General features: G+C 41.4%; 1 protein-coding gene across 4 annotated transcripts in view; it reads left to right on the top strand.

The window, feature by feature from the left end:
• Nucleotides 1-23,862, top strand: part of TMEFF2 (transmembrane protein with EGF like and two follistatin like domains 2) — a 915,272-nt gene that overhangs the window by 492,998 nt on the left and 398,412 nt on the right. For all 4 annotated transcript variants that reach the window (XM_082261208.1, XM_082261209.1, XM_082261210.1 and 1 more), the window contains exon 5: nt 7,904-8,000. In XM_082261208.1, the coding sequence (XP_082117334.1) occupies nt 7,904-8,000 (97 nt within the window). The remainder of the gene's footprint in view (nt 1-7,903; nt 8,001-23,862) is intronic.

The following is a 23,862-nucleotide window of genomic DNA, read 5'->3' as shown; positions in this document are numbered from 1 at the left end:
GTGCAGCGGGCGACGTGATTGATGATGGATTTACATCAGGGGGTGGACACTATTTTTTTATTTTTTGATAAAGGACTTGTCAGAAACTGGCTTTTGTCTATTTTTTTGTACAATTTTTTGGTGAATGGGTAGGGGTACAATGTACCCGATATCTATTCACATTGGGGGGCAGAATTTGGGGACCCCCTTGTTAAAGGGGGCTTCCAGATTCCGATAAGCCCCCTACCGCAGACCCCCACAACCACAGCCCGGGGTTGTCGGAAAAAGACCCTTGTCCCCTTAAAATCTGTACCAGACCCAAAGGGCCTGGTATGGACTGAGGGGGGGACCCCACGCCGTTTTTTTAATTTTTATAAGTTTAAATTACATTTTTTTCCTTTAGAAATGTCAGTATTGCAGTAGGCTACATACATCGCACAAATGCGCCACTTTACAGGCACATTAAGGGGTCCCCCCAGTCACGATATTTAAAGGAATTTTTCATTGTTATTGTTTCACTTTAAGCATCATTAAAATCACTGCTCCTGTAAAAACGATCAATTTAAAAAAAAAAAAACTAGATTTCCAGTCTTAACTTTGAGTGGCACCTCACACATTTCTATGAATGTTTGACCGAATAGACAACATACCTTCACTGATTACTATAATATACTGTACATGTAATGTGAGGGGAATATAATTATTAATGACTGCACATTTGATGGTGGGAGTTAGAAAAATTAGGCTTTATTATTAAAATTAAATAAAAAGGTGTACATATCATTTCCAGTACCACTTGCGTTTAGACATACCTTGCATGCTTAACATATATTTTTTTGCTAACATAAATTGCAGTTTTTGGGCAGGGCTGACAATGGGTAGTGAGTTTTGCTCAGTGTGTTTTGCCCCATCATTGGTGTCAATGGGCCCAACTGTTGGTGTCATTGGATAAAATTGTGCTCCACTGTTGGTGTTATTGGGAGGAATTGTTTCATTAGTTTCTTCCTCTTGCCAAACATAGATGTAGGGGAACACCTCTTTTACTGACCATTATGTAACTTTGCCGCTCTCCCTTCACCAAGCACTATTGGACACTCTCCTGCTGATCACCACTGTAAAAGGACCCTTGGCTAAATATCAAAGTAAGGATGTATTTTGCTACAGGATGGTGCCTGTTTTTCATTTTTTGGACATTCTTTTTTATTTTCATTTTAACTTTGTGATTATTACAGATTTTTCTTTTTTTTTACTAATTTGTTTAACCACTTGCCGACTGCCTAACGACGATTTACATCGGCAGTCAGCCCCTCACAGGCAAAGTGATGTCTACTGATGTGAAGTCTACGTCGCTAGCCTGTGAGGCTCTAGGGAGCGAGCACGCGCCGCTGGAGGCGCGCTCCCGCTCGCTCACAGACCCTCCCGCGCGAGTGACCGGCGGACCCGATGTCCGCCAGTCACTCGCGATCGTCGGTTACACCGGGGGAAAGACAGGCGGCTAATGTAAACAAAGCCGCCTGTCATTCTCCCCTGTGTAACAGCACAGATCATACGGTCCTGCTATGTAGGACCGTTGATCTCTGCTGTTACATCACAAGCCACATCCAATCACAGTTAGAATCACACCCCTAGGGACACACTTAACCCCTCCTTCTCAAATAAAGTTAACCCCTTCCCTGCCAGTGTAATTTTTACAGTAACAGTGCATATGTATAGCACTGATTACTGTAGTAATGTCACTGGTAACCCCAAAAGTGTCAAAAATGTCAGTCAAGGGTCCGATCTGTCCGCCCCAATGTCGCAGTCCCGCAAAAAAAATCGCAGATCGCCGCCATTACTCGTTAAAAAAAAACAATAAAAATGACAAAAATCTTTCCCTTAGTTAGTAAACGCAATAACATTTGCGCAAACCAATCAAAATACACTTATTGCATTTTTTTTACCAAGCATATGTAGCAGAAAACAAATTGGCCTAAAATGTTAAAAAATTTAAATTTTTACATTTTTTGGGGGGAATTTCATATAAAAAATGTGAAAAATATTGTTATTTTTGCAAAATTGTCGCTCTTTTTTTGTTTATAGCGCATGATCAAAAAATCGCACAGGTGATCAAATACCACCAAAAGAAAGCTCTGTTTGTGGGGAAAAAAGGGCGTCAATTTCATTTGGATACAGCGTCGCATGACTGCGCAATTGTCCATTAAAGTCACACAGTGCCGAATCGCAAAATAGGCCCAGGTCAGGAAGGGGGTAAAATCTTCCGGGGCTTAAGTGGTTAAAGTATAGTATCTATCCAACAGACAATACAAAAATAATTGCATCATTGCAACTCATGGAGGCACTGCATGAAAGCATAATTTCCAGCACAGGCATACAGACATAATATACTACTACAAAAACAATGAGGTTATTAGGTATCGTGGAAGTCCATATGACACATTCTGCTGCTATAGTAAAATGAAGAGAGGTCATATTGTGGGCATTCAGAAAGATCCATAACCTTGGACATTTCAAGCACATGGCTATAACTGTAGTATGGGTGGGATACTACATTTTTTATTTTATTAGGGAATAAGTAGGGGAAAGGGAATGAAGCACGGGTTAATGCGGTTGGCAGCACAATAGGAGGGAAATAACAAAAAAAACAAATAGTTTTCCATTATCTGCTGGAGTGGGTTTCACCCTTACTCTCATCGGAGTATGCAAACATGTTCCAATGAAGTTAAGTTTTAGAATATTGTTCAAGTCTTTTCTGAGCAGAAAGTACATAAGTATTGTTCCACTTGAAGTATCTGGATCACTTTTTTGAGTCCTCCCAGTTCAAGCCCCACGCTACCACTGCTTACTCCAATTGTTCCACCTAGCTGTTTCCTGACAACAATAGATTCACTCATGTTATTGTATAGGCCTTGGGTTTTTGCGGATTATGCATAAATAATTAAACTGAATTTGATACACTTCTTGTGTCCCACTGTGCAGTTCAAATTGTGCTCTTGCCAGTGGCGGCCTGTGCATAGGGGCGCCAGGGCGCCGCCCCCCCCCCCCCCAAAAGAAAGAAAAAAAAAAAGGAAAAATAAAAAAAAATACAAAAATTACAAAAAGAGCAATAAAGTTAAAAAAAATTGCGTTCGCCGGCCTATGTGGTGGCTATGGGGGGGTGGGGTTTACGACCCAGAAGAGGCGCCGATTGGCTGCCTTCTGGGGGCGTAACCTGGGCGCAGGTCATGGCGCTAGGACACCCCCCTTTCGAGATATCCTGGCTGTGATTGGTCCAGTCTCCAGCCTGGACCAATCATCATCCAGGACATCCGATGCTGTCGTCGCGTGCGTCAGTCACGCAACGCCACCGGTAACGACTGCAGTGGACGGTGGACGGACGGGAGTGACGGCGGCACCGGCGGCACTGCAGAGCGGAGAGGAGAGGAGAGTGAGACCGTCACCGGAATTGGTCCTGGATCCAGTCACCAGGCCACGCAGCGTCTCGAGCGGAGGGTCATCATCTCACACAGTGGAAGGAAGTAGGCACGAGTACCAGTCAGTCGGGGCCGGGGTCACCACCGGTAAGTGAGTCCTCCTCAGTCCTCTCCTGTCAGTCCTCCTCTCCTCCAGTCTTCTCCTCAGGCCTCCGGCGTGACCGTAAAAAAAAATGCTGGGCAGTGGGCAGCACTGTGGGCACTGGGCACTGCAGCCATTGCCATGCCAAATTAGATTGCCATGCCTAAGCCTTGCCAATTTGCCATCACCAATGCCATCCATGCCTGTACCTACCTGTTCTGCCATGGGCTGGGTCCATCCATCCATCATGGATGGTTGGATGGACCCAGGCCAGGCCAGAACAGGTAGGTACAGGCAGGTCACGGTGCATTGGGGGACATGTACACTGTCAATGCATTGATGGGGGCACGCACGCTAAACTCTGCATTGGGGGACATGTACACTGATCAATGCATTGAAGGGGGCACGCACGCTAAACTCTGCATTGGGGGACATGTACACTGATCAATGCATTGAAGGGGGCACGCACGCAAAATCTGCATTGGGGGACATGTACACTGATCAATGCATTGAAGGGGGCACGCACGCTAAACTCTGCATTGGGGACATGTACACTGTTCAATGCATTGAAGGGGGCACGCACGCTGGTCACTGCATTGAGGACATGTACGCTGGTCACTGCATTGGGGGCATGTATGCTGGTCACTGCATTGGGGGCATGGTATGCTGGTCACTGCATTGGGAGCATGGTATGCTGGTCACTGCATTGGGGGCATGTACGCTGGTCACTGCATTGGGGGCATGTACGCTGGTCACTGCATTGGGGGCATGTACGCTGGTCACTGCATTGAAAGGGGCATGTATACTGGTCACTACATTGAAAGGGGTCATGTATGCTGGTCACTACATTGAAAAGGGGCATTTATACTGGTCACTACATTGAAAGGGGCATGTATACTGGTCACTACATTGAAAGGGGCATTTATACTGGTCACTACATTGAAAGGGGCATTTATACTGGTCACTACATTGAAAGGGGGCATTTATACTGGTCACTACATTGAAAGGGGCATGTATACTGGTCACTACATTGAAAGGGGGCATGTACGCTGGTCACTGCATTGAAAGGGGGCATGTATGCTGGTCACTGCATTGAAAGGGGGCATGTACGCTGGTCACTGCATTGAAAGGGGGCCTGTACTGTGGGGTTTGTGCTAGGGGGCCTGTACTGTGGGGTTTGTGCTAGGGGGCCTGCACTGTTGGATTAGTGCTAGGGGGCCTGCACTGTTGGATTAGTGCTAGGGGGCCTGTACTGTTGGGTTCGTGCTAGGGGGCCTGCACTGTTGGATTAGTGCTAGGGGGCCTGCACTGTTGGATTAGTGCTAGGGGGCCTGTACTGTTGGATTAGTGCTAGGGGGCCTGTACTGTTGGGTTTGTGCTAGGGGGCCTGTACTGTTGGGTTTGTGCTAGGGGGCCTGTACTGTGGGGTTTGTGCTAGGGGGCCTGTACTGTGGGGTTTGTGCTAGGGGGCCTGTACTGTGGGGTTTGTGCTAGGGGGTTTGTGCGGGTTTGTGCTTGAGGGGTTTGTGCTGGGGGGGGGTCTGTACTGTGGGGTTTGTGCCACTCTCAGTCAGTGTATCCCATAATAGGATGTCTCTCACAGTATATCCCATAATAGGGCCCCTGCTCCCTATTATGGGATATACTAGTACTGAGAGACCCCTTAATATGTGATATATTGGGAGAATTTGTTCACGCAAGCAAAATACAGGGGACAAAATGGGTGGAGTCTATAAAGGGTGGGGCTTCTGAGAAATGGGAGGGGTCAAAATAGAAGGGCGGGGTCTTGCGCCCCCCAACTTAAACCTTCACCAGCCGCCACTGCTAAAAACTCTAATAAAGTTTTACTATTTAACCACTTGCGGAGCGCCGCAAGTACATATACTGCGGCGGTCAGCCCCTCACAGGCAAAGTGACGTATGGGTACGTCACTAGCCTGTGAGGCCTTGGGGAGCGAGCGCACGGACCCCCCCGAGCGTGTGCCCGGTGGACCTGATGTCCGCCGGGCACTCGCGATCGTCCGTTACACCGGGAGAAAGACAGGCGGCTAATGTAAACAAAGCCGCCTGTCATTCTCCCCTGTGCAACAGCACAGATCATACGGTCCTGCTATGTAGGACCGTTGATCTCTGCTGTTACATCACAAGCCACATCCAATCACAGTTAGAATCACACCCCTAGGGACACACTTAACCCCTCCTTCTCAAATAAAGTTAACCCCTTCCCTGCCAGTGTCATTTTTACAGTAACAGTGCATATGTATAGCACTGAATACTGTAGTAATGTCACTGGTAACCCCAAAAGTGTCAAAAATGTCAGTCAAGGGTCCGATCTGCCCGTCGCAATGTCGCAGTCCCGCAAAAAAAATCGCAGATCGCCGCCATTACGCGTTAAAAAAACCCAACAAAAATGAAAAATCTTTCCCTTAGTTAGTAAACGCAATAACTTTTGCACAAACCAATCAAAATATGCTTTTTGCGATTTTTTTTACCAAAAATATGTAGCATAAAACAAATTGGCCTAAAATGTTAAAAATTTTGATTTTTACATTTTTTTGGGGAATTTCATATAAAAAAATGTGAAAAATATTGTTATTTTTGCAAAATTTACGCTCTTTTTTTGTTTATAGCGCATGATCAAAAAATCGCACAGGTGATCAAATACCACCAAAAGAAAGCTCTGTTTGTGGGAAAAAAGGACATCAAATTTGTTTAGGTACAGCATCGCACGACCGCGCAATTGTCCGTTAAAGTCACGCAGTGCCGAATCGCAAAATAGGCCCTGGCCAGGAAGGGGTAAAATCTTCCGGGGCTTAAGTGGTTAAAAAGATTCACCCTGATTGTTAAATACTCTAGGTGTTTTTTTATTTTTTTTATTTATAGGTAACATTATGATGAGCTGTAGATATATATATATGTATATGCTTTTCAAGGGTTCCCTGAGACCTGAAAAAATATTTCAAGGGTTCCTCTGGGTAAAAAGGCTGGAAAAGGATGAGTTAAAGGATGGCAATGGTATTGCCATTATTCTGAGCACTGGACAACCTGGGCAGGTGCATTTCTGCTATGTGTGTAGTCTATCACATGGATATACTATGCCTGTGCCATACAACAGGGGATCATAATCTTTACCACAATACTTAGCAGTCTGCATTGCGTACTGATTGATTATGTACAGGTTAGCTAGTTACATTCTTTTGCTTGGTTATATTGTCATTGTTAATAGTTTTACAGTTGTTACCTCATTAGGAATTTGCTAAAACTTAGCAGCTGTACATGCCAACCTAAATTTGCATAGTCTATAACTTTTTACATTAAATACTTTATTATGGTCACTTGTTAACACTAGTCTGTACTTTTGTTTCAAACTAATTATGCAGATCTCTATGTTTCCAAATTATTTTTTGTTGGTAATTAGGCCCATCAGGGTCTTAAGTCTCTAAATAAAAAATATAAAAGATTTTCAGTTTAAGTAATTTACAATGGAAGTCACCGCTACTTTTGAAAGCCAAAGCAAACTGTCAGTTGTGGAACGCAAATCCTGTTACATCGCTTTCATGTAGTAATAAAAAGTACTGCCAAATTAATGTACTGTAAATAGCAAACTTTGGTGTAAATGACAAACGTTGGTGTAAATCACATTCCTATGATTGCAATGTATGTACTACTTGACATTATATTGAAGAAACGATGAATGATGTATTATTTGTAATCCTACTCATTTCATAAAATCTACAGGTTTGGGAATATAATATATTGTATGTTGTGGTTTCCACAGTTTTTCAAAACCGAATATTGTTTTTAATCTCCCCAACAACAATTTTTTTTATCTCCCCAACAACAACATATAAGGCCTCTTTCACACGGGCATTCCAGATGTCCGTATATCACCCCATCCGTTTGCGGGTGATATACGGACATAATGCATGTCAATGGGATTGCGGATGTCAGCGGATGACCGATCCGCTGACATCCGATTTGTGTCCTTTCAGTTCTGTTCCGTTTTTTGGAACGGAACAGAACCCTATTTTTCTTCCATTTAAAAAACGGAACGGATGCAAAATCGGATGTCAGCGGTGTCATCCGCTGACATCCGCAATCCCCATAGACATACATTATGTCCGTATATCATCCGCAAACGGATAGGATGATATGTGGACATACGGAGCAGATGACACAAGTGACAAGTGTCATCCGTGTCCGTGAAAAAAAAAAAAAAGTGCCGGAGCGGAAGAAAAAATCGGAGCGGCCGTGTGAAAGAGGCCTATGTCAGCTGCTGTTCTTATTGTATTAATAAATAAAATGTGTAGTAACCGCACTAGTGCAAATAAAAAATAACCTTAACTTGTTGTATTAATGTTTGTATCTTACAGCTAATGAAGGCTCTGGAGAGACCAGTCAAAAGGAGACATCAACCTGTGATATTTGCCAGTTTGGAGCAGAGTGTGATGAAGATGCCGAGGATGTCTGGTAAGGGCCTTTCCATCCAATAGTACCTGTAATTGAGAATACCACCTACAGTATATGCACAGTATATGTCACTAAGGTCAAATATTCAAATCAGTGTTTACAACTATTTTTTTTTTCTACTTGGGCCTACTTAGCTTTGATCCTGTTGGAAAGTATGGGTTTTCTGCAAACCACTATTCTGCACATGGTCTAGTAACCATATGATGTCCTGGTTTTATTTCCACAGGTGTTTGCATAAAAAATAAAGTTCAAGAATATTGTGAATATTTTTTTTTCTCTTTTCTACTTTTGAACTTGGTTTGAGGTTCTAACATATATAATATTAAATTACAGCAATGAGTGGTAAAAGGTTTTTTCATCATGTATAATAATAATAATAATAATAATGTACTTAAACTTATCATATTTTGATTTTCGCTCAAGACTAATGATGTGGTAAAAATGGACTCATCTTTATTAGGCTATTGTATAATATGCAGTAGGAGTGTTGAACTTCCCATGTGTGCCTAGATAAATACCTATTAATGGTAGAGAACCTTACACAATGGCACTGCAAACCTTTAAACTGCTAGGGATTTTTTGTCACAGCCCTAAAAGAAGGAAGCAAGGCACACTCAATAGTGCAGAACATAATCTGTGGCATTAAATGATTCTTGACCATTATGATGTGTTTTATCCCTTATAATCCAGGGGTGACCATCACCAGTGTCCACCATCATTATTGGCAATGACATTTGTTTTCATGGGTCTTTACTGAATGTTTTAGATATAGAGGAAAGTCTTGAGCAGCAGTCAAAGAGTGCTTTGAGGAGGAAGTTTGAATGATATCCCAGCAAGATTTATCATCCTGCTGTGATTGTAAAGATAAAGACGCTAGTCATTAATGTTAGGTTTTTAAAAGAGATGAATCAGTCTGCTGTTTCTTTGCAATACATTTGAAAAAAGCATCCTTTTTGTTGCCTCTGTTGATGTGTTTGCTGATATTGGTCATACCTACTTTATTGGACATATTTATTGTGACTAAATAAAAGTAGCTCACCTGTGAAATCACCAAAGCTTCTGTTTTTTTGTATGTATTAAACAGATATTCAGTGCTGGTAAAATCCAAATATAAAATGACAACACAGCTGATGTTTTTACACATAAACATTTTATTGTAGGCGCACCATTATTTATCAATTTTGCCACTGTCATTGGTACCCTTCTTCTAGAGTATATCCAATAGTATAATAAAACTCAAAATCAGTGTCCATACATGTTTCAAAGTCCATACAATAAATCAAATAAACGGTAAATCCACGTGTCCAAAAGAATCTTGTGCAAAACTTAATTTGTGCTTTCGTGATTAGTGCAATCCCACCACCAGGTGAATTGGTCTCTCACCTCCACTATAGACCCACTGCTGGGTCAATCACAGCATTGTATATACACAGGGACCTTCAGATAGTAAAGGCTATGGATAGCCTATCACCTCCAGAGGGATTCTCACCGATAGACATAAAAGGGGAACAAAGGAAGACATCTAGTGCTCTCTGTATGGTTGCAGTAAACCGCTTTATTGAGTAAAGGAATGGTACTCACAAAGGTGGCGCTTCCAAAGCGCATAGCAATCAGCATAAATGGTATCTAGGAAGAGACAGCTTCCAGCACGCAGGCTCTGTCCCCTATACGCGTGACGTTGAAGCCCAACCACAGGCGTTGACTTCCTCAGTAGGGGTGGAGACTGCATGGTGTGCTGCGCCTCAAATGGCCGGGCTGGACCCCCTTACATGAAGCTGATTGGATCTATTTACATATTGCCCTCCCTGTGCCTTTTATGCAGCTCAGGACCCCGGAAATAAGAATATTCACATTTATTCCCTGGTAAGGGAGTCACTATATAAGACAGTTGAGTAGAAGAGAATCCTTTTGGGTGTATGAGACCAAAGTATTGTCACCTAGAAGTCTCAACATCGACTTCGACCTCAACTGCTTTATTAGCGATAGATAATGCATTCTGGTATTATTTTAGACATCATTTTTTATTGATAGCTTTTTATCTGTATTTTTAATGATGATCTTCTGGTTCTGCAAGATTTGATGTATTTCTGTTTTAGTCATGGGGATTTTTCTGATATATACATTTTTATGGGTTTTTTATGCGTTTTAAAAGTTGATGCATTTTTAGATTCCAATATATGCACCTTTATAAATTTAATGCGTTTTTAATCAAGTAGAAGTTTTATTAGGTATTTATATATTTATTATGAATTGTCATTTAATAAAGTGTATTATTTGTAAAAGATCGGTATATACTAGGAAGAGATGAGCTCTGGCATGCAGTCTCTGATAAATGTAAAGTGATAGATGCATTGCATTTGCTCTATTCTCTATTTAATCCGGTATAGAGATGTGGCACCAGGGAATGAATGTGAATATTCTTATTTCCGGGGTCCTGAGCTGCATAAAAGGCACAGGGAGGGCAATATGTAAATAGATCCAATCAGCTTCATGTAAGGGGGTCCAGCCCGGCCATTTGAGGCGCAGCACACCATGCAGTCTCCACCCCTACTGAGGAAGTCAACGCCTGTGGTTGGGCTTCAACGTCACGCGTATAGGGGACAGAGCCTGCGTGCTGGAAGCTGTCTCTTCCTAGATACCATTTATGCTGATTGCTATGCGCTTTGGAAGCGCCACCTTTGTGAGTACCATTCCTTTACTCAATAAAGCGGTTTACTGCAACCATACAGAGAGCACTAGATGTCTTCCTTTGTTCCCCTTTTATGTCTATCGGTGAGAATCCCTCTGGAGGTGATAGGCTATCCATAGCCTTTACTATCTGAAGGTCCCTGTGTATATACAACGCTGTGATTGACCTAGCAGTGGGTCTATAGTGGAGGTGAGAGACCAATTCACCTGGTGGTGGGATTGCACTAATCACAAAAGCACTAATTAAGTTTTGCACAAGATTATTTTGGACACGTGGATTCACTGTTTATTTGATTGATTGTATGGACATTGGAACATGTATGGACACTCATTTTGAGTTTTATTACACTATGTGTGCACATGACTGGCGCAACACTACTTTTTGGTTTATTTAGTTTACATTGTGTGGTTTAGACACTTTTAGTGTGTGCAGCCGGTCTTTATATCATTTGTTTATTGCACCATTCACTATTGATATATTTTTTTGCGCTGATAGTTTTTGTTATATATAAAAAAATAAGTCGCGCTGAGTGATGTGGATTAAACAAATAAATGTCCAAACAATCAAATGTCCCAAAATGTCAACTTGAAATGACGTTGAAAGAATGAACAAACTCCAAGGTCTCTTAGGAAATGCGCTTACCAAACGACCAATAAAAATCTGCAAGATTCATATGTCGAAGTGTATTCACAGGCCAGGGAGATTGGAGTTCATATGTCAGGATCCTCAACGAGTGGTGTCATAAATAAACATGAAAGAAAAAACCTCCATAGTGTGATACCGTACAAATAATATAGTAATCAACTATATTAGATTCCACCACCAATAAGTGAAAAATCTTTGAACAAATGTGCAGCAGCTTACCAAATGAAAAAATGAAGCCAGTGAATATCCCAGTGATGGGAGAAAAGATGAAAAGGAAAAGCCACCACCAATTGTGAAGCCTCTTACCAAATATAGATTAAAGTGAGCAAAACACGGTTATTCCAGATGTATCAAGAAGCCAAATATGCCACTCAAGAGCACTGCAAGCCTCTTACCAGATGATATAGGATATGCACAGTATGATCACTTGTTGCGCTTCCCCATCAATAGGTAAACAGCTCCGGGACCAAATGGCATCAATAGGTATTGCTGTAGATCTCAGTACCAGGGTATTGAATTGAACCAGCCCGAGTAGAAAAGAAAGCGCCAATAGTGTAATAAATTCTAACAGATTTATTGTATAAAAGAAAAAGCACTTACAAACATAGTAGTTAAAAGTCACGAAGGATGAGAAGCCGCCGGCCAGACGGCAAAGCGCATCCGCTCCTTAGATAACTTCCGGGAATGACGTCAGCACGCCGCGACCTGACGGCGTTTCGTCCAAGAAGACGTAATCAAAGGTACGGACGGCGTGCTGACGCCATCTCTTATATGAGAACTAATTGGGATGACCGGAAGTGTTTGAACAGTTCCGCCCTGAGATTGTAAACCGGACATCTAGTATCCGGAGCCAGGGTGAACCTATCCCACCATTTTGCTTAAGGGCAGGGCTCGATCTCAATGTCCCTATGCGTCCCATGTTACAGGACAACCTCGTTATACACAGTATAATACGGACATGTGTTGCTGTATATTAAATCAGCAAAACAAAGGTAAATTCAATTTAAAAATTAAAATAGATAAAATTATGTAAAACAAACAAAGAAGCGAATATGGGCATTCAAGTCCCAACGCCATCTAGCGCTCAAATAAGGAACATATTGAGCAAACCAGAACTAAACAGCATAGGGCCTGGATGACCAATTTGCCCACATTACAGTGCATTTTCAGGCCAAATCTATAGCGGACTATGTTCAAACTCTATCCGGAAATCAGCATCAAAAAATGCATAGACCACACAGTTAGGAATTACACTATTATAGGGATATCAATATTACATTTTAGGAGGCCAATCGAAAAAACCTTCTTCATGTTCATTAAATTCACAGTATAAAAATCATCCAATTGAATGAATGAGCAAATTTAAATTAAATTAAATCTTGCTGCACAGCAAGATATGATGGTAATCACATGAATACCATGTGTATATAATGATACCTCTAGCTGTTTACTTACTATTGAAGCTATATAAGTAAGAAGAGGGGTTTCGATCTGAACCAATTTGAGTAGATGATATAACAATCCCCATACATCAGTCACTCAGATTAGATTGTATTAATGAAAAAAAGAAAAAAAGAAGGAAAGACATATAAAACAAGGGTCTAAGAATTATCCAAAAATGCGTTTATCTCAACATCAACATTGAGGCCATATGGTACATAACATTTTACCCGGTGTATCCAGGACATCTCAAGTTTCGAGATGCCCCTTATAAGAGGCTCACCCCTCCAATGTGGCACAAAACGATCTATGCCCAGAAAGAGGGTGTGTCTTGTGTCTTTATTATGTACGGCTGCATAATGTTTGGATACGGAGTGTTTAGGAAAGCCCTTCCTTATATTTGCCACATGTTCATTTAATCTTACATTAAGTGGGCGTTTAGTCCTGCCTATATATTGGTGTCCACATGGACACTGAAGGAGATAGACAACCCCAGTAGTTGTACATGATATGAAGGGCTCAATGTTATGCTTACGTCCTGTACTCTTGGATACAAAATCCTGAACTCTTCTCCGTTTGTTGGAACTAAGGGTGCAAATTTGGCAACGGTTGCACCTATAATATCCAGTAAGTTGTTGCAAAAAACTGGGTTTGGGAACAGGGGGTTCTAGGATATTGGGGGAAACCTTGTCCCTCAAAGAGGGAACACCCCTGAAAACCACCTTAGGTTTAATAGATAGATTTTTCTCGGAGCACCGGGTCATTGTTCAATATATGCCAATGACGTGTAATTAGATATTTTATGGTCATGTGTTGACTGGAATATGTAGTCACAAATGGCAGAACAAAAGGGTCAGCTTGATCTTGCCTTCTAGACTTGCTCAACAGAACCTGTCTGTCGGTTGATCTCACCTCAGACAGAGCCTGTTGAAGGAACTCCTCGTTGTATCCCTTATCCAGGAACCTAGTTGTTAGAGTTTGTGCCTGTCTATCAAAGTCCCGGATATCGGAACAATTCCGTCTGATGCGGAGGTATTGGCCCTTGGGGATGGCACGCAACCAAGGAGCGTGGTGGCAACTCTCGACAGGAATATAAGAATTCCTGTCGGTTGATTTAAAGTGGGTGGAGGTGACAAATTGTCCATCCCTAATGGATATATTCAAATCCAAAAAGTTGACAACAAGTTGACTGCATTCATAGTTCAAATGTATGCCTCTATCATTAGAGTTGAGCTCCTCCAAAAATGAGGACAGATCATCATGTGTGCCATCCCATAGGAGGAGGACGTCATTGATATACCTAGCCCACAGAAGAATCTGTGGGCGGTGATACGCATAGATGACGTCCTCCTCCCACTGGGCCATAAAAAGATTGGCAAGGGACGGGGCATATTTAGCCCCCATGGCCACACCAGTGATCTCCTGGATAAAATTGACCATTATACCAGAAGTAATTATGTTGTGCTGCAAATTTAAGTAACTCCATAATGAAAGAAATTTGAACCTCTGGTAAATTAGAATCACGAGTCAGAAACATGTTAACGGCATTAAGGCCTACCTCATGCGGTATTACCGTATAGAGGGATGAAACGTCAGCTGTGACCAACCATAGATGTTCTGTAGGTCTTAGGTCAGCCAACATATTAATGACATGTTTAGTGTCCTTAATGAATGAGGGTGTAGCTTGAACCAAAGGTTGCAAGTACGTGTCTATATACAGTGGGTACGGAAAGTATTCAGACCCCCTTAAATTTTTCACTCTTTGTTATATTGCAGCCATTTGCTAAAATCATTTAAGTTCATTCTTCTTCCTCATGAATGTACACATAGCACCCCATACTGACATAAAAACACAGAATTGTTGAAATTTTTGCAGATTTATTAAAAAAGAAAAACTGAAATATCACATGGTCCTAAGTATTCAGACCCTTTGCTGTGACACTCATATATTTAACTCAGGTGCTTTCCATTTCTTCTGATCATCCTTGAGATGGTTCTACACCTTCATTTGAGTCCAGCTGTGTTTGATTATACTGATTGGACTTGATTAGGAAAGCTACACACCTGTCTATATAAGACCTTCCAGATCACAATGCATGTCAGAGCAAATGAGAATCATGAGGTCAAAGGAACTGCCTGAAGAGCTCAGAGACAGAATTGTGGCAAGGCACAGATCTGGCCAAGGTTACAAAAAGATTTCTGCTGCATTTAAGGTTCCTAAGAGCACAGTGGCCTCCATAATCCTCAAATGGAAGACATTTGGGACAACCAGAACCCTTCCTAGAGCTGGCCGTCCGGCCAAACTGAGCTATCGGGGGAGAAGAGCCTTGGTGAGAGAGGTAAAGAAGAACCCAAAGATCACTGTGGCTGAGCTCCAGAGATGCAGTCAGGAGATGGGAGAAAGTTGTAGAAAGTCAACCATCACTGCAGCCCTCCACCAGTCGGGGCTTTATGGCAGAGTGGCCCGACGGAAGCCTCTCCTCAGTGTAAGACACATGAAAGCCCGCATAGAGTTTGCTAAAAAAACACCTGAAGGACTCCAAGATGGTGAGAAATAAGATTCTCTGGTCTGATGAGACCAAAATAGAACTTTTTGGCCTTAATTCTAAGCGGTATGTGTGGAGAAAACCAGGCACTGCTCATCACCTGTCCAATACAGTCCCAACAGTGAAGCATGGTGGTGGCAGCATCATGCTGTGGGGGTGTTTTTCAGCTGCAGGGACAGGACGACTGGTTGCAATCGAGGGAAAGATGAATGCGGCCAAGTACTGGGATATCCCGGACAAAAACCTTCTCCAGAGTGTTCTGGACCTCAGACTGGGCCGAAGGTTTACCTTCCAACAAGACAATGACCCTAAGCACACAGCTAAAATAACGAAGGAGTGGCTTCACAACAACTCCGTGACTGTTTTTGAATGGCCCAGCCAGAGCCCTGACTTAAACCCAATTGAGCATCTCTGGAGAGACCTAAAAATGGCTGTCCACCAACGTTTACCATCCAACCCGACAGAACTGGAGAGGATCTGCAAGGGGGAATGGCAGAGGATCCCCAAATCCAGGTGTGAAAGACTTGTTGCATCTTTCCCAAAAAGACTCCTGGCTGTATTAGATCAAAAGGGGGCTTCTACTAAATACTGAGCAAAGGGTCTGAATACTTAGGACCATGTGATATTTCAGTTTTTCTTTTTTAATAAATCTGCAACAATGTCAACAATTCTGTGTTTTTCTGTCAGTATGGGGTGCTATGTGTACATTCATGAGGAAGAAGAATGAACTTAAATGATTTTAGCAAATGGCTGCAATATAACAAAGAGTGAAAAATTTAAGGGGGTCTGAATACTTTCCGTACCCACTGTATTTCCCCACCCGGGACGTCACAGAGCCAATACCACTGACTATGGGACGCCCCGGGGGGGAAACCAGACTTTTATGTAATTTTGGCAAATAATATATCACTGGAGTGCGAGGGCACTTAGGGATCAAAAATGCCTTTTCCTTGTTGTTAAGGATACTAGAGTTATAACCCTTCTCTACTAGTGATTGTAAAGTTTTTTTATATGAGGCTTTAGGATCCTTAGGTAATAACACATAAGTTTGTCTATCACCTAGGATACGTTGCATTTCATCCTCATAATCTTTCTTATCCAGTACCGCAATACCCCCCCCCCCCCCTGTCTGCGGGCCTTATCACTAATTCTTTACGTGCACACAGGGAGTCTAAACCCTTTTGCAAGTCAGAAGACATAGAGGATTTGTGCACATGAATGCTATCCAGATCCCTTAACATAACATCCCTGAATACTTTTAATGAAGGGGCCAAACTGCCAGGGGGATTAAATAACGATGCATTAGCAAGACCAGAATGTTGAAACTCAGTGCTAACCACTCTATTCTCCTTAATGGGATTGCTCAAAACATAGCGTTTAATATTGACCTTCTGGACAAATCTGTGAATGTCCATATAGGTCTGAAACTTGTCCAACCTTTTAGGTGGGGCAAATTTCAAACCCTTGTCGAGAATCAGTTTTTCTTCATTGCTTAATTCAGTACTACTTAAATTAAAATTAAAAGGCAAGATCAAGCTGACCCTTTTGTTCTGCCATTTGTGACTACATATTCCAGTCAACACATGACCATAAAAAATCTAATTACACGTCATTGGCATATATTGAACAATGACCCGGTGCTCCGGGAAAATCTACCTATTAAACCTAAGGTGGTTTTCAGGGGTGTTCCCTCTTTGAGGGACAAGGTTTCCCCCAATATCCTAGAACCCCCTGTTCCCAAACCCAGTTTTTTGCAACAACTTACTGGATATTATAGGTGCAACCGTTGCCAAATTTGCACCCTTAGTTCCAACAAACGGAGAAGAGTTCAGGATTTTGTGTCCAAGAGTACAGGACGTAAGCATAACATTGAGCCCTTTATATCATGTACAACTACTGGGGTTGTCTATCTCCTTCAGTGTCCATGTGGACACCAATATATAGGCAGGACTAAACGCCCACTTAATGTAAGATTAAATGAACATGTGGCAAATATAAGGAAGGGCTTTCCTAAACACTCCGTATCCAAACATTATGCAGCCGTACATAATAAAGACACAAGACACACCCTCTTTCTGGGCATAGATCGTTTTGTGCCACATTGGAGGGGTGAGCCTCTTATAAGGGGCATCTCGAAACTTGAGATGTCCTGGATACACCGGGTAAAATGTTATGTACCATATGGCCTCAATGTTGATGTTGAGATAAACGCATTTTTGGATAATTCTTAGACCCTTGTTTTATATGTCTTTCCTTCTTTTTTTCTTTTTTTCATTAATACAATCTAATCTGAGTGACTGATGTATGGGGATTGTTATATCATCTACTCAAATTGGTTCAGATCGAAACCCCTCTTCTTACTTATATAGCTTCAATAATAAGTAAACAGCTAGAGATATCATTATATACAAATGGTATTCATGTGATTACCATCATATCTTGCTGTGCAGTAAGATTTAATTTAATTTAAATTTGCTCATTCATTCAATTGGATGATTTTTATACTGTGAATTTAATGAACATGAAGAAGGTTTTTTCGATTGGCCTCCTAAAATGTAATATTGATATCCCTATAATAGTGTAATTCCTAACTGTGTGGTCTATGCATTTTTTGATGCTGATTTCCGGATAGAGTTTGAACATAGTCCGCTATAGATTTGGCCTGAAAATGCACTGTAATGTGGGCAAATTGGTCATCCAGGCCCTATGCTGTTTAGTTCTGGTTTGCTCAATATGTTCCTTATTTGAGCGCTAGATGGCGTTGGGACTTGAATGCCCATATTCGCTTCTTTGTTTGTTTTACATAATTTTATCTATTTTAATTTTTAAATTGAATTTACCTTTGTTTTGCTGATTTAATATACAGCAACACATGTCCGTATTATACTGTGTATAACGAGGTTGTCCTGTAACATGGGACGCATAGGGACATTGAGATCGAGCCCTGCCCTTAAGCAAAATGGTGGGATAGGTTCACCCTGGCTCCGGATACTAGATGTCCCGTTTACAATCTCAGGGCGGAACTGTTCAAACACTTCCGGTCATCCCAATTAGTTCTCATATAAGAGATGGCGTCAGCACGCCGTCCGTACCTTTGATAACATCTTCTTGGACGAAACACCGTCAGGTCGCGGCGTGCTGACGTCATTCCCGGAAGTTATCTAAGGAGCGGATGCGCTTTGCCATCCGGCCGGCGGCTTCTCATCCTTCGTGACTTTTAACTACTATGTTTGTAAGTGCTTTTTCTTTTATACAATAAATCTGTTAGAATTTATTACACTATTGGCGCTTTCTTTTCTACTCGGGCTGGTTCAATTCAATACCCTGGTACTGAGATCTACAGCAATACCTATTGATGCCATTTGGTCCCGGAGCTGTTTACCTATTGATGGGGAAGCGCAACAAGTGATCATACTGTGCATATCCTATATCATCTGGTAAGAGGCTTGCAGTGCTCTTGAGTGGCGTATTTGGCTTCTTGATACATCTGGAATAACCGTGTTTTGCTCACTTTAATCTATATTTGGTAAGAGACTTCACAATTGGTGGTGGCTTTTCCTTTTCATCTTTTCTCCCATCACTGGGATATTCACTGGCTTCATTTTTTCATTTGGTAAGCTGTTGCACATTTGGTCAAGGATTTTTCACTTATTGGTGGTGGAATCTAATATAGTTGATTACTATATTATTTGTACGGTATCACACTATGGAGGTTTTTTCTTTCATGTTTATTTATGACACCTCTCGTTGAGGATCCTGACATATGAACTCCAATCTCCCTGGCCTGTGAATACACTTCGACATATGAATCTTGCAGATTTTTAGTGGTTGTTTGGTAAGCGCATTCCCTAAGAGACCTTGGAGTTTGTTCATTCTTTCAACGTCATTTCAAGTTGACATTTTGGGACATTTGATTGTTTGGACATTTATTTGTTTAATCCACATCACTCAGCGCGACTTATTTTTCTATACATTATCTAAGGGTGTGGTCACACTTGAAGTCGCTGCTTCTTATTATTATATTTTTTTCACCTTAGCGCGGTTATCACTCTTTATATATTCTCTAGTTTTTGTTATATATCCAACAGTATAAAGGTTTAAAACATAGGGGTGTGTTTACCAAGAGTGGATTTGTAGTTATTTGTTGGCAAATGGTTTTGTTTGTTATATTCAGTAGCAAAATGTACCATAGGTGGCTCCAGACACTGACCAAAAGGGAAGGTGTTGCATTTTTATGGGCAAATATCCTTAAAGGAAGAACAAAATAGAAATGCTAGCGGAGCTAGAAGTGGATAGGGTTTTAGCTACACACTAAGCACAGAAAAGAAAACATTGCTGTGGCTAAAGCCAGCCATAGATGGAGCAATTTTCTTGGTTGCAGGGAAAAAAGAAAGCTAAATTCCACCATCAACACAGTCAGCATTGATGGGGGAATCCCTCCCATGTAGCTATTGTGTTCTCCCGGTAGTGGGAGCTTTCCGTGTCAGGAGAACACGCAGTGATTATTGTTAGCAGCTATAGCTGCTAGCAATTATTGCATGAAAAATTCAACATGCTGTTTGTACCCAAGTTGATCAATGGTCAACTTGGGTACAATCAGGCTGGCCCTTGCTGAACCGATTGAGATTTTAACCGTTTATAGCTGGCTGTACTGGGAATAAGAATGGTTAAGCCACTGTGGTTTAACGGCAAGAGATACATCTTATCTTTTGATCAAAACGTTTTTTTAATAATCTTATCAGTATTGGGATAGCCAACACCACTTGCAATCCACTATTACTGTTTGCTTGGTGCAAGAGACTGACTGAGACTGCTCACATCTATCAAAAGTCTTTCAGAGATTGTGTGCATTATAGAAGATAACTGCAGTGTTTTGAAGGGAAAGTCAGACACAAAATGTTCAAGGGTTTCAGGTTCAGATATAACGAACAGTTGTTCTCTCATTGCAAGCAACATACTTACATTTGATACTTGGCTATAGTTAGTAATGTACTGATAAAATACAGTCCTGCTTTTTAAATATACCAGAGTTCATTTTTAAATTTTGACTTAAACTTGAACTGAGGAAAAAATGGAGGCTGCCATTGTTTACTGCAGGAAGAAAGTTAGAACTCTTGACCATGTTCCAAGTACCAACTCAACATAACAGCCAGGGGGCCAATGCTTTTTAAAATAGGTCATTAAGCCTACATATTTTCATAGTTGGAGACAGGTTGGTCCTTGATTATACCATGTTGGGAAGTCTAAAGATTGTTTCTACTTACTTAATAATTATACCCATAGATTCAGTTTTAAGGTACTCGCTCATTGTAGGAAAGTAGTTTGCTGAAGCTCTTTTCCAGCTTCTAGTAGTAGATCCAGTAGCTTGGACCTTCTCAGCAGTTACTGTATGTTGAACTACTTAGGTTAAATCACATTATAGCATTAAAAAAATGCTTCAATTTAGCATGGATCTTAATATTGCTTTACTGCATGAATGCTTTAGGTTAAATTTTGCTTTTGCATCAATATATATTCATGAAGCAAGTCCTACAGAACAAAAGATAGCACTGTGAATATGTATGTACCAATGTTTATTTAAACAAATGTTTTTGTAAAAATATATAAAATACATGAACTCTACTATGTGATCATGCCCAAAGCCTACCCATTACAAAGAAGCAGCTCATAAAGTTAGTAAAAGCAGCATTTCCAGAAAGTTATTGCAAGTGAACCAAAATGAAGAATTGCTTGGGCTTAGTTTTCCCTACAGGATTCTACTTCTAACAACAGCAGTTTTGACTTTGTGTAGGCTCTTGCTGTGCCCACAGCAACAAAGATAAATAACAGTTACCACCCACATATAAAAGTTTTTTTTTTTATATCTAGCAAAATTATAATAATGAATTCAATACTCACAGTGTCACTTTCTGAAATGGACAGTGAAGAACAACCGGAATCAGTTTCAAATATAAATAATCAGTCACCAGCAAATGCAACTGGTGAGATAACATATACAGTATAGTAGACTGTACTATTTATTTCATACCCAGTTTTTGTCCTTCACATGATCTACCTGGGTCAATCATATGCAACAACTATTTTGTAAGAAGACATTGCTGGTCCTTTGGACCAAATAAACTATTATTCCCCATGTCTCACACCTTACAGTTTGCTTTACTGTAAACTCAGAAGTACAGTGATCAGTTTATTATAATGCTATTATGTCGGCTAAACTGATGAAATATTGACATTGATGAGCATATTATTTTATCCTAACCCAGACTTGCAACAATCTCAGCCAATGTGAGGCAACCAGATATCACAGGATATCTCTGAATTTCTCCACAGGGTGGACTAACTGGTTTGTGGACTAATAAATGGATTATGACCCCTTACTAGTCCCTCTAGGTTCCTTTTATGAGAATCTTCTGTCTCAGAAAAAAACACCTGGTACCATACCATAGCGCTTTGGTCTTTGAGTATGTGGGATCCAATGGGGCTAACACTGTGACTTAGCAAAGTCTACAGTAATTATATACCCTGCCTCTGTAATCATTGTGGACATTTTTTTTTACACAATCACCTAGAAAATGAGTGCAAGCAAGTCATACCACCTTCAGAAGTGAACTGAGCTGTTCTTATTTAAATAAACTGTGCATAGGGATGATCAAAGGGTTCGGGTCGACCATTGTTTCGACCCGAACATTGGGTGTTCGAAATTCGGCCGAATTCCGAACTTTTTGCGGTAAAAGTTTCGGAATTCGGCCACCAGAACCGCCCAAAATGCAATGGGACAGGAACTGGGCTTTAAAAGCCCGTGCTTGGCCCAGAAACCTCAGTAAAAGCCAATTGAGGGGGCAGGAGTCTGCTAGGAATGTGATTGGAGTGACTACGGGGTCCAGAGGCCAATCAGTAGTGAATACGCCCCCCAGTATATAACATAGCCCCGCCAAACCTCTAGCACTGTAATACAGGGGCTGTGGAAGAGAGTGGAAGCATTTGTGTTTCTCCTGCTGCTTGTAAAGCTCCAGTGTCATTTTGCAATTATCTTCTGCTGTATGGAGCTGTTCTTTCAGTGTGAGGAAAGGGATATGCAGTGTAGTTAGGGCACTATATACCACTATAGTTAGATTCAATAATCTAGTTTTTGTAGGGATACCTTTAAGTGTCAGGGTGACCGTAGTGTAGTTTAGTTGACCTGACTCTGCCATGTCAGGGTGACCGTAGTGTAGTTTAGGATGAACTGACTCTGCCATGTCAGGGTGACCGAACTCTGCCATGTCAGGGTGACCGAACTCTGCCATGTCAGGGTGACCGCAGTGTAGTTTAGGGTGAACTGACTCTGCCATGTCAGGATGACCGTAGTGTAGATTAGGGTGAACTGACTCTGCCATGTCAGGGTGACCAAACTCTGCCATGTCAGGAGGACCGTAGTGTAGTTTACAGTGAACTGACTCTGCCATGTCAGGGTGGCCACGGATAGGAAGACTCCAGACAGATCTTTGCTATGCCCATGTCATACTTACCAAATGTGAGTGCTTTTATGCATTTAACCTGGGTTAGGAGTATACATATATATATCGATCATCCCTACTGTGCACCTGCTAAGGACTGCATTGTCGCTGATGAGCTATGATAGTAATGATTATGCTATAAATCACATTTGCTGAAAATATTTTTTGTTGTTGAATTGTCATTGAAAGCCATGCAACCCACAGTCTAAAAACATTGGAGAGTTTCTTGCCCCTGAATGGCTTGCCCACTAGCTGTAAAACCCAATGCGGCTTACACCAAGGCAGCAATTCAATATCGGGCCAACACCACACTAGAAGATAGTTTGACTTAGTGGTAGTTTCTAGGGATGACCCAAAAGTATGATCAGTTGTTCTCAACTTGACAATCCAGCTACTCAGTCTACCCCTCTCTCTGACTGTCTCCTAGCAGCTAAAATACCGTGAGGAGTTTAGGCCCACACCCTAAATCAATCTTGGAACAATACAGCAAGCCAGAATATACACAAATTGGCAGATAACTACTGCCAGTACCACAAAATACCCCAGCAAAGGGACATGACACACACTAGGGCAAAAAAAAATGGCTTCAAACTGACCCCACGATTGGTTTAGTCCTTCTTACTTGTTTCTATTTTAAAGTAATTATAAACATTCCTACCTGCACCTTGTGCTTTTTATTTGTATAAAATGTGCAATAATCATGTAGTTTCATGGTGCCATTTGCTGGCCTGAATACACAGCCTTTAGTAGAGTAAATCTTCATATTCTTGTGTCAGAAGTTTCTGTTTTTATTCAACGATTAAGCAGGCATCATGGCACTGCTCGGATACATGCAAGACCTATATCTGTAGCCTGAGAATTTATATTTCCTGTGAAAAAATGACAAATCCCACAGTTCCTGGATCTCCCAGTCCAGTGATCTTGAGGAGAGAGATAAATAGTAATTCGATTTGAAATAGACACAAACAAGCAGAGCAATCAACAGAGCTTACCATGGTGGAAGATATGAGTTTTCCTCACATTTGCACTCCTGCATTTGTGATGCA

The sequence above is a fragment of the Pelophylax lessonae genome, assembly GCF_965119305.1.
Source record: "Pelophylax lessonae genome assembly, chromosome: 6".
NCBI classification, from domain to species: domain Eukaryota; kingdom Metazoa; phylum Chordata; class Amphibia; order Anura; family Ranidae; genus Pelophylax; species Pelophylax lessonae.
Note: the sequence above shows the minus strand (reverse complement) of the source record. Positions and strands in the feature narration are given on the sequence as shown.